Below are 12,223 nucleotides of genomic sequence, written 5' to 3'. Positions count from 1 at the left end.
AAGAGTATGACATACCGCATTTGTAATCAATATATAACTTTTTACCTTTCTTATGTTTACACAAATTATATACGCATAAATCTTTTGCTTATTAATAAAAATTGTCTAAAATTTTCGACACATAGATACCAAATTGTCGATACGAAAATTATCATGTCGTATGTATTCTAATTAATAAATTGTTATAATATTGCAAAACTGGTTTAGGTATCTCACTAACGTTAATATTATAAACTTATATATTGAAATTATTATTTTTAGAAACTTGCATATTGTATTAACTACTGCTAGTGTTAAATAAAATATGATACACAAAGAGAGATTATCGAGTAATTTTGATACATGATGTGTAACAACGATAATATTTTCTGCAATGGCAATACACGTTTGCAAAAATTTGATATGATTACAAGCCAATGTCTCTGCTCTAATATCAGGAGAAAATATCATACTATACAGTGCTTAATACTAAAATGCAATTGATACAGTCTGCCACGATTTAGCATATTAGCATTCAAGCTAAATTTGGAATGAATGTACCATTGCTTATACATATAAGTCTGTTATACCGACGCAAATAATACATACTTTCAAAGATCAATTTCACCTTATTAATCATTAAACTTTTTTAAATACATTGAGTTGCGCTAGTGAAATATTTACGTATATGCAAAGCGCAATTTTTAGAGTCGATTGGATTAATGAAAAGAGCTCTTAGGCTCTCAGAGAATTTGTATAAACTTTAAAGCTTTTAATCCTTGTGTCCACGATGCTAGAAATCGCTCCGAAAATTAACCAATCGCATTGGCCAATTGCCGAATTGCTTAAATATGATTGGTCAATTTTTTTTCTCCGTCCGAGATCTCGAAGCGATTTCTAATATCGTTCGAACACAAAGCTTTGGAACGCTTCGTTTGTTTTTCTGCCCTCCTGCTCACCTTCTTATAAGCACAAGGCCATGTACGCACATTTGTATATAAGGGAACGCTTAGCAATTTGACTGCCTGTTCTTTGTCTGTACGTACCGGTTGTGGATTGACTCGCAGTTATAACGGTCCTAAAACAATTTTGACTTTTGTAGCTTCAGTCGTCGAGAAATTCAGGAAAATGTATCGGCTCTTTGTGACGGTAATCACGGTAATCAACTTCGCGTCAATCAACGCGGAGTTGCATAGGTAAGTACATGTTATATACAAACGATCCACATTTATATTATATCGACACGATGAATTATAATACCGTACAGAGATCGCGCTTCCAACTACTCGGAATCGCCGCAGAATTCGCGATAAATAATTATCAAATCAATTTCAAATACCATATTTGTATCAAATCTGTAAGAAAAACGCATTTTGAAAGTCGGAATAAAGTGAGCAAACTAATTACAAGAGATGCTTTGAGGATTCTTTCGAAAATCTTATTTTAAATGAGATTAGCATCATGAAAAGAGGAATTCGCATTTAAAATACCTAACTACATTCTAATGCGTAAATATATGCATTTATTTCTCAATGTCAAAATGTTGAGGCTTTAATAGTTTTTAAATAAGAATTGCTTGAAAATAATCAAATAAATTGTTTGAAATTCGTATTTATGTTGTACGATTTATGTACATACATTCGCGTTTATACGATACGCATATAATATAACGGAATTTTTTTTATGTTGCTTCAAGAATTCCGTTATACAAGACATCCTCCGATGAAAAATTTTTGACGGAAACTATGGCACGACTCCGTTCGGGTACAGCAAACGTATCTCTGATTAATTATGACAATTTACAATATTATGGTAATATCGAAATTGGAACTCCACCGCAGACATTTAAAATACTTTTCGACACTGGTTTCTCAGATCTCTGGGTACCATCCAAAAACTGCGACGTTAGCCAACCTGCTTGCTGTAAGTATATCATAACATCGCTATCTCCCCGACATTCTATTATTCTTATATGTACATTTGTATTAAAAAAATTAATGTTTCAAGCATTAAAATAATCTTAATAATTTTTTTCTCGTTTAATGATTGAGTAAAATATATGTAAAATATCAAGTAAAAATATAAAATAAGAATAATGCTGTAGAATTGTATCTATTCCATTTACATTTCAAGTAAAGTTATAAAATCTTTAAAGCAACAGTTTCAAAGATTCGAATCAGTGGTATGGTAAATATTATGTAGCTAAGTTCCATACTTACATATACTCTCTTATTTACATTATTTATCACACTTACTTTAAAGATACAAATCATTTTTTATACAAAACAGCTCGCATGTTGAAGCAAAAAATATAAACATAAATATATTTGATGATTTAACTACTGTTAGTTATATATTTAGATTAATATAGAGAAATTTATATTTCTAGATTTTTCAATATTAACTGATTTAATTTTACTTACTTCTTTTTGCAGGGGAACATAATAAATATGATAATACACAGTCCACCACATACGTGCCAGAAGGAGTTACGTTTAATGTTTCTTACTACGATGCAAAGTGGGAAGATGTCAAATTGTACGGGAACTTATCTAATGATAACGTAATCGTAAGTCATCGTCAAGTAAATGATATATTTAATTCTAATCACAGTCATAATCTATGAAAATTTTGTAAAAAGCACATGTTGCTATTATTCTCCGAAAAAAAAAACGCGCGCAATTATATTTTATTAATAATATCAACGTTTCGTAGATTGGTGGCCTTGGGGTTACATCACAGAAATTCGGAGAAGTGTTCAATTTCTCGAAAGGTTTTTTGCCCTGGGCACAATGCGACGGCGTTCTGGGGATGGGTTTTCCCGCCTTATCTGCCTTTAAACAACCTTCTGTCTTCCAAAACATGATTGATCGAGAGATGGTGTCCCAACCAATTTTTAGCTTCTATCTAAATCGGTATGTATCTTTCCGTATGCCTCACGTGTGTTTAATACTATTTTTTTTATTACATACTTTGTCTTTCCATGCAATGTAAAATGCAAATGTATAAACATAAACAATGTAAAAAATATACAACCTATACAGAAATCTCACGGACGTGTTCGGCGGTGAACTGATATTGGGTGGCACCGATTCTTCCCATTACAAGGGCGAGTTTACGTATGTTAATGTTACTCAAAAAAAATACTGGCAAATTACCATGGATAAGTATGTAGTTTTTTTTTCTAAATTATACGTATGTCAACCACGGATTATATGTCAGCTAATTGGTAATGCTATCCCACTGTAGGTTTCAAATAAAAAATTACACCTCTTGCTCGGAAAGCTGTCAAGCTATCGTCGACACGGGCTACACTAGGATAGCTGGACCACAGCTGACTATCGAAGTTATTTACAAAGAAATCGGTGTTGTTAATGATACGGTAATTTATTATCCCCTTCTGCAATGGCAGCTTTCACAATTATCTTAAATAAATTATTGAAATAAATTAATCAATGTTTGATAATTTACGGATTATTAATATGGATTACTAACATTGACCTTCGTTTAAAGGTGAACTGCGATAAGATTTCTCAATTTCCCGATATCAATTTCGTCATAGGTGGTAAGACGTTTCCACTCACTGGTCAAGATTATATCTTGAAGGTAAGGAATATTATTATATAAAGGTTTAAATTGTTTTTAGAATAGAAATATCATGCCATATTTAATGTCTCATAGCTCGGCGCTGAATTTGGAGGTAAATGCATTCCCGGTTTTCAATATGTTACTCCGTTTGATGGTATAGAATGGATTTTGGGCGATGTATTTATTGGTCGGTACTACACCGTATTTGACATGGGGAACGACCGAGTGGGATTCGCATTGCAAAATAAACCTTGGTTGCCTTCGTATGAAGTTATCATTAAATATTAGGAAATCTAAATGACATTAATAAACAAATAAGTCATAGTTTTTTTAGAATATCGACTGACATATGGTCTGTAATTTTATTTGGACTATTTATATGGTATATATTTAAATTAATACGTATGTGAGAATTAGAAGAAAGATATGCGATATTTATTCTGCCAACGATTTGGTACATCTTGTTCTTTCGGCAACTATCGAATTGTTAGATATTGTGAATACAACTTGTATATAAGTCTATTAAAATGAAGTATATATTTTTTACACTGAATATTGATTTCATATATCGCCCTTTGAATTTCATCTTAATGTAGTATCCCGAAAAATATTATCTCGTTTATTCTTATAAATTTTCTGTTTACGTACAAGTACAAGATATCGTATAACATTTTGCCTGTATAAGAGACCGCATTTATAATTAACATACAGTTTTCTATATTTCTTATGCTCACACAAATGTATACACATAAATCTCTTGTTCATTAATAATAATTATATAAAATTGTGGACTCAGTGATACCAAATTGTCGAGACCAACATTATTACGTCATATGTATTATAATTAGTTGTTGTAATATCGAGAAAACTGGTTTAGGTATCTCACTATCGTTAATATTATAAATTAACTTTTTGAAAATGTTACTATTAAAAACTTGCGTACTGTACTAATTATCAAGATAATTATCGAGTGATTTTGAAACATGTATAACAACGATAATATTTTCTGGCAATATACGTTTGCAAAAATTTTATATGATTACAAGCCAATGTCTCTACTCCAATATTAAAAGAAAATATCACACTATATAAATAATGGTAGCTAAACATCTTGTGTTATACAATTTACGTTGCATTTTATTATATTTTTGCAAGAGTTAATCTGTAAAAGAAAGGCTTCGAGTAAATCCTATTTAAAATTAATTTCTTAATTCCAAGCTAACATTTTCGGGATTTTACCGCTTATTTCCAGCTATCTGTTTTTTTAAATACTTTTTTTGATCATCTTATTCGTAGATCTGGGATTAGATTGACCAACTATTAATTCCAATATGAAGGATATAGTGACGCAAGTGTATCCAGATTAAATTAGTGAAAAAGAGATATTGGGCTGTTAGAAGCTTAATGTTTATAGAACTTTTAAACCTTTTTATCCGCTTTACCGTCCTCCTTTTCACCTTCTTATAAAGACAAGAACGTAAACACGTACTTGTATATAAGCAGCGTTCAGAACGATAGTGATCGACTACACTCTCTCTATTGCGCGTATCGGTTGTGGGGTCAATCGATAGGAAATGACAATAAAATCTTCTTAACTTTTGTAACTTTTATCGCCAAGAAATTCAAGAAATATGTATCGACTCTTCGTGGCCATCGTGGTACTCAACTTCGTATTAATCAATGCAAAGTTACATAGGTGAGAACATATTATGTACAAACCTTGCACATTTATATCGACGTCCGCGTGATAAACCTCTGACTAATTATAAGAATGTTCAATACTATGATATTATCGAAATTGGAACTCCACCGCAGATGTTTAGAATACTTTTCGACACTGGTTCCTCAGATCTCTGGGTGCCATCCAAAGACTACATCCTGCTTAGCCAACCTGCTTGCTGTAAGTATATTATAACATCGCTATCTCTTCGATATTCTATTATTTATACATGTACATTTGTATTAAAAAATATTATTGTTTCAAGTATTAAAATAATCTTAATTATTTTTTTCTCGTTTAATGATTGATATCAAGTAAAAATATAAGAATAATGCTGTAGATTTGTATCTTTTCCATTTACATTTTAAGTAAAGTTATAAAATCTTTAATGCAACTGTTTCAAAAGTGAAACGTGGTAAAGTAAATATTGTGTAGCTAAAGTCCACAATTATATACTCTCTTACTTATATTATTATTTATCATTTACTTTAAAAATACAAATAATTTTTCATACAAAACAGCTCACGTGTTAAACCAAAAGATATAAACATAAATATATTTGATGATTTAAACTACTGTTAGTTATATATTTAGATTAATAAGGGGAAATTTTTATATTTCTAGACTTTTCAATATTAACTGATTTAATTATATTTATTACTTTTTGCAGTGAAACATAATAAGTATGATCATACAAAGTCCACCACATATATATCACAGAATGATTCATTTGTTCTTAATTACGAAGATATGGCTGTGTGTTTGGGTCCTTGTCTACTGATGTAGTAATCGTAAGTCATCGTCAAGTAAATGGTCCGACTTAATTCTAATTATAGTCATAATCTATGAAAGTTTTCTAAGGAACACATGTTGCTATTATTCTCCGAAAAAAACATACGCGATTATATTTTATTAATATCAACATTTCGTAGGTTGCTGGCCTTAAGGTTGTATTCCAATGATTCGGAGAAGCTGTAAACTATTGGGGAAACGTCTCCACCGTTAAAGAATTCGACGGCATCCTGGGGATGGGTTACTCCTCGTTATCCAATACTGGGACTTCTGTCTTCCAAAACATGATTTATCAACGCGTGGTGTCCCGCCCCGTTTTTAGTTTCTATCTAAATCGGTATGTATCTTTCTGGATGCCCCACGTGTATTTGAAACTATTTTTTAAATTACATACCTTGTCTTTCCACGCAATGTAATATGTGTAATATGTACAATGTGAAAAATATGATATCGCAATTACTTGGAGAGAGATCGGTGTTAAAATAATTAAAAATGTTGGAACAGTAAATAATAGATTATGTTTTTCTGCAATGGCAGTTATCAACTACCTTAAATAAATTATTGAAATAAATTAATAAATGTTTGATATATTACGGATTATTAATATGGATTACTAACATTAATCTTCGTTTAAAGGTGAACTGCGACGAGATTTCTAATTTGCCCGATATCAATTTCGTCATGGGTGATAAGACGTTCAGACTCGCTGGTAAAGATTACATTTTGAAGGTAAAGAATATTGTTACATAAAGGTTTAAATTGTTTTAGAATAGAAATATCATGCTATATTTAATGTTTCATAGCTTACAGAAAACGATACGTCAAAGTGCATTATCGGCTTCCGTGATCGATATGATGGTGTGGAGTGGGTTTTGGGCGATGTATTTATTGGTCGGTACTATACCGAGTTTTACATGGGGAAAGACCGAGTAGGATTCGCCTCTGCAAAATAAATCTTGATTGCCTTCTTTAATAAAGTTATCATTAAGTATTAGAAAATCTAAATGACATTACTCAAATGAATCAACAAATGAGTCAAAGTTTTTTAGAATATCGATTCCCATGTACTTACTGCTCTGTAATTTTTATTTGTGATTATTTATGTAATATGTTGTTAAATGAATACGTACAATGTGACAATTAGAACAAAGATATGTGATATTATTTTTACCGACGATTTGGTATATATTGTTCTTTCAGCATTTATCGAATTGCTATAAGATATTGTGAATATAATTAAGTCTATTAAAATAAAGTGTATATTTTCTACATTGTATATTGATTTCATATATTTGCTCTTCAATTTTATTTTAATGTAGTATCCCAAAAAATATTATTTCGTATATTATAAATTTTCTGCTTACATACAAGTACAAAATATCGTATAACATTCTTCCTGTATAAGTGACCGCATTTCTAATTAATATACAATTTTCTATATTTTTTATGCTCACACAAATGTATACACATAAATCTCTTGTTCATTAATAATAATTATATAAAATTGTGGACTCATTGTCAGTGATACCAATCTGTCGATACCAACATTATTATGTCATATGTATTATAATTAATTGTTGTAATATCGAGAAAACTGGTTAAGGTATCTCACTATCATTAATATTATAAATTAACTTTTTGAAAATGTTACTTTTAAAAACTTGCGTACTGTACTAATTATCGAGATAATTATCGAGTGATTTTGAAACATGTGTAACAACGATAATATTTTCTGGCAATACACGTTTGCAAAAATTTGATATGATTACAAGCCAATGTCTCTGCTCTAATATCAGGAGAAAATATCATACTATACAGTGCTTAATACTAAAATGCAATTGATACAGTCTGCCACGATTTAGCATATTCAAGCTAAATCTGGAATGAATGTACCATTGCTTATACATATAAGTCTGTTATACCGACGCAAACAATACATACTTTCAAAGATCAATTTTACCTCATTAATTATTAAACTTTTTAAATACATTGAGTTGCGCTAAATAAAATATTTACTTATATGCAAAACGCAATTTTTAGAGTCGATTAGATTAATGAAAAGAGCTCTTAGGCTCTCAGAGAATTTGCATAAACTTTAAAGCGTTTAATCCTTGTGTCCACGATGCTAGAAATCGCTCCGAAAATTAACCAATCGCATTGGACAATTGCCGAATTGCTTAAATATGATTGGTCAATTTTTTTTCTCCGTCCGAGATCTCGAAGCGATTTCTAATATCGTTCGAACACAAAGCTTTGGCACGCTTCGTTTGTTTTTCTGCCCTCCTGCTCACCTTCTTATAAGCACAAGGCCATGTACGCACATTTGTATATAAGGGACCGCTTAGGAATTTGACTGCCTGTTCTTTGTCTGTACGTACCGGTTGTGGATTGACTCGCAGTTATAACGGTCCTAAAACAATTTTGACTTTTGTAGCTTCAGTCGTCGAGAAATTCAGGAAAATGTATCGGCTCTTTGTGACGATGACGGTAATCACGGTAATCAACTTCGCGTCAATCAACGCGGAGTTGCATAGGTGAGTACATGTTATATACAAACGATCCACATTTATATCGACACGATGAATTATACTACCGTACAGAGATCGCGCTTCCAACTACTTGGAGTCGCCGCAGAGAATTCGCGATAAATAATTATCAAATCAATTTCAAATACCATAATTGTATCAAATCTGTAAGAAAAACGCATTTTGAAAGTCGGAATAAAGTGAGCAAACTAATTACAAGAGATGCTTTGAGGATTTCTTCGAAAATCTTATTTTAAATGAGATTAGCATCAAGAAAAGAGGAATTCGCATTTAAAATACCTAACTACATTCTAATGCGTAAATATATGCAGGTAGTATTTATTTCTAATTGTATCAAATCTGTAAGAAAAACGCATTTCGAAAGTCGGAATAAAGTGAGCAAACTAATTACAAGAGATGCTTTGAGGATTTCTTCGAAAATCTTATTTTAAATGAGATTAGCATCAAGAAAAGAGGAATTCGCATTTAAAATACCTAACTACATTCTAATGCGTAAATATATGCAGGTAGCATTTATTTCTTAATGTCAACATGTTGAAACTTTAATAGTTTTTAAATAAGAAGTGCTCGGAAATGATCAAATAAATTATTTGAAATTCGTATTTATGTTGTACGATATATGTACATATATTTGCGTTTATACGGTACATATACGCATATAATATAGAAAAATTTTTTTATGTTGCTTCAAGAATTCCGTTACACAAGACATCCTCTGTTGACAAATTTTCGACAGAAACTATGATACGACTCCGTTCGGGTACGGCAAACGTATCTCTGATTAATTACCTAAATCTGCAATACTACGGTACTATCGAAATTGGAACTCCACCGCAGACATTTAAAATACTTTTCGACACTGGTTCCTCAGATCTCTGGATACCATCCAAAAACTGCAACGTCAGCCAACCTGCTTGCTGTAAGTATATCATAACATCGCTACCTCTCCGATATTTTATTATTTTTATATGTACATTTGCATTACAAAAATTAATGTTTCAAGTATTAAAATAATCTTAATTATTTTTTTCTCGTTTAATGATTGATATCAAGTAAAAATATAAGATAAGAATAATGCTGTAGAAAATTGTATCTATTCCATTTACATTTCAAGTAAAGTTATAAAATCTTTAAAGCAACAGTTTCAAAGATTCGAATCAGTGGTAAGGTAAATATTATGTAGCTAAGTTCCATACTTACATACTCTCTTATTTACATTATTTATCACACTTACTTTAAAGATACAAATAATTTTTTATACAAAACAGCTCACATGCTAAAGCAAAAAATATAAACATAAATATATTTGATGATTTAACTACTGTTAATTAGATATTTAGATTAATATAGAGAAATTTATATTTCTAGATTCTTTAATATTAACTGATTTAATTTTATTTACTACTTTTTGCAGTGGAACATAATAAATATGATAATACAAAATCCACCACATATATATCACAGAATGAGTCATTTGCTATTGATTACGTCGATGGCAGTGTGTCTGGGTTCTTATCTACTGATGACGTAATCGTAAGTCATTGTCAAGTAAATGATATATTTAATTCTAATCACAGTCATAATCTATGAAAATTTTGTAAAAAGCACATGTTGCTATCATTCTCCGAAAAAAAATGCACGCAATTATACTTTATTAATAATATCAACGTTTCGCAGATTGCTGGCCTTAAGGTTTCATTCCAGACATTCGGAGAAGCGCTCGATTTCTCGACAAGTTTTTGGGACTATGCAGAATGCGACGGCATTCTGGGGATGGGTTATCCAGCCTTATCTGACTTTAAAAAGCCTACTGTCTTCCAAAACATGATTGATAAACACCTGGTGTCCCAACCAATTTTTAGCTTCTATCTAAATCGGCATGTATCTTTCCGTATGCCTCACGTGTGTTTAATACTATTTTTTAAATTACATACTTTGCCTTTCCTTGCAATGTAAAATGCAAATGTAAAAAATATACAACCTATACAGAAATCAGACGGACGTGTTCGGCGGTGAACTGATATTGGGTGGCACCGATTCTTCCCATTACGAAGGCGAGTTTACGTATGTGGATGTTACATGGAAAAAATACTGGCAAATTAAAATGGATAGGTATGTAGTTTTTTTTTCTAAATTATACGTATGTCAACTACGGATTATATGTCAGCTAATTGATAATGCTATCCCACTGCAGGATTCAAATAAAAAATTACACCTCTTGCTCGGAAGGCTGTCAAGCTGTCGTCGACACGGGCGATTCTTTGATAGGTGGACCATCGCAAACTATCGCAGCTCTTAACAGAGAGATCGGTGTTAATGATAATGGAATAGTAAATAATAGATCCTTTTCGTTAATGGCAGCTTTGACAATTATCTTAAATAAATTATTGAAATAAATTAATAAATGTTTGATAAGTTACGGATTATTAATATGGATTACTAACATTGACCTTCGTTTAAAGGTGGACTGCAACAAGATTTCTAATTTGCCCGATATCAATTTCGTCATAGGTGGTAAGACGTTTCGACTCACTGGTCAAGATTATATCTTGAAGGTAAAGAAAATTATTATTATAAAGGTTGAAATTGTTTTTTAGAATAGAAATATCATGCCATATTTAATGTCTTATAGATCACAGAAGACGAAATAGATTTTTGCATTACCGCCTTTCGAGATGTTATTCCGTTTGGTGATGTAGAGTGGATTTTGGGCGATGTATTTGTTGGTCGGTACTACACCGTATTTGACATGGAGAACAACCGAGTGGGATTCGCCACTGCAGTAAATTCATATAAATCTTTATTGCCTTCTCATGAAGCTATCATTAAATATTAGGAAATCTAAATGACATTACTAAACAAATAAGTTATAGTTTTTTTAGAATATCGACTGACATATGGTCTGTAATTTTATTTGGACTATTTATATGGTATATTTTTAAATTAATACGTATGTGAGAATTAGAAGAAAGATATGCGATATTTATTCTACCAACGATTTGGTACATCTTGTTCTTTCGGCAACTATCCAATTGTTAGATATTGTGAAAACAACTTGTATATAAGTCTATTAAAATGAAGTATATAATTTTTACACTGAATATTGATTTCATACATCGCCCTTTTATTCTCATCTTAATGTAGTATCCCGAAAAATACTATCTCGTTTAATTTTATAAATTTTCTGCTTACATACGAGTACAAGATATCATATAACATTCTGCTTATATGTATAAGAGTATAACATACCGCATTTGTGATCAATATATAACTTTTTACCTTTCTTATGCTTACACAAACGTATATACGCATAAATCTTTTGCTTATTAATAAAAATTGTCTAAAATTTTCGACACATAGATACCAAATTGTCGATACGAAAATTATCATGTCGTATGTATTCTAATTAATAAATTGTTATAATATTGCAAAACTGGTTTAGGTATCTCACTATCGTTAATATTATAAACTTATATTTTGAAATTGTTATTTTTAGAAACTTGCATATTGTGTTGACTACTGCTAGTGTTAAATAAAACATGATACACAAAGAAAGATTATCCGAGTAACTTTGATACATGATGTGTAACAACGATAA

General features: G+C 31.0%; 2 protein-coding genes across 4 annotated transcripts; both read left to right on the top strand.

Moving 5' to 3' along the window:
• The first annotated feature begins 920 nt into the window (after positions 1-920).
• On the top strand, positions 921-11,719 carry LOC139776455 (lysosomal aspartic protease-like). 3 transcript variants are annotated; one of them, XM_071713099.1, is made up of 9 exons: positions 921-1,017; positions 1,082-1,175; positions 1,676-1,902; positions 2,415-2,548; positions 2,695-2,894; positions 3,024-3,146; positions 3,229-3,361; positions 3,493-3,585; positions 3,661-4,113. In XM_071713099.1, the coding sequence occupies exons 2-9, from the start codon at positions 1,108-1,110 to the stop codon at positions 3,853-3,855; spliced, it is 1,173 nt and encodes a 390-aa protein (XP_071569200.1). In that variant the 5' UTR covers positions 921-1,017; positions 1,082-1,107; the 3' UTR covers positions 3,856-4,113. The 3 variants fall into 3 exon arrangements, with proteins under 3 accessions (XP_071569200.1, XP_071569199.1, XP_071569201.1); XM_071713100.1 differs by lacking the exons at positions 921-1,017; positions 1,676-1,902; positions 2,415-2,548; ... (3 more) ...; positions 3,493-3,585; positions 3,661-4,113 and adding exons at positions 8,514-8,613; positions 9,318-9,544; positions 10,040-10,158; ... (3 more) ...; positions 11,088-11,180; positions 11,258-11,719 and having other exon boundaries at positions 1,153-1,175; XM_071713098.1 differs by lacking the exon at positions 921-1,017 and having other exon boundaries at positions 1,024-1,175.
• LOC139776465 (lysosomal aspartic protease-like) lies at positions 5,248-7,211 on the top strand. Its single transcript, XM_071713110.1, has 5 exons — positions 5,248-5,467; positions 5,694-5,702; positions 6,257-6,420; positions 6,716-6,808; positions 6,883-7,211. The coding sequence occupies exons 1-5, from the start codon at positions 5,248-5,250 to the stop codon at positions 7,030-7,032; spliced, it is 636 nt and encodes a 211-aa protein (XP_071569211.1). The 3' UTR covers positions 7,033-7,211.
• Positions 11,720-12,223: the final 504 nt, after the last annotated feature.

The sequence above is a fragment of the Temnothorax nylanderi genome, unplaced genomic scaffold (genome assembly GCF_030848795.1).
Source record: "Temnothorax nylanderi isolate EJ_2023f unplaced genomic scaffold, tnyl_v1.0 TNYL_tig0120_pilon, whole genome shotgun sequence".
NCBI classification, from domain to species: Eukaryota; Metazoa; Arthropoda; class Insecta; order Hymenoptera; family Formicidae; genus Temnothorax; species Temnothorax nylanderi.
Note: the sequence above shows the minus strand (reverse complement) of the source record. Positions and strands in the feature narration are given on the sequence as shown.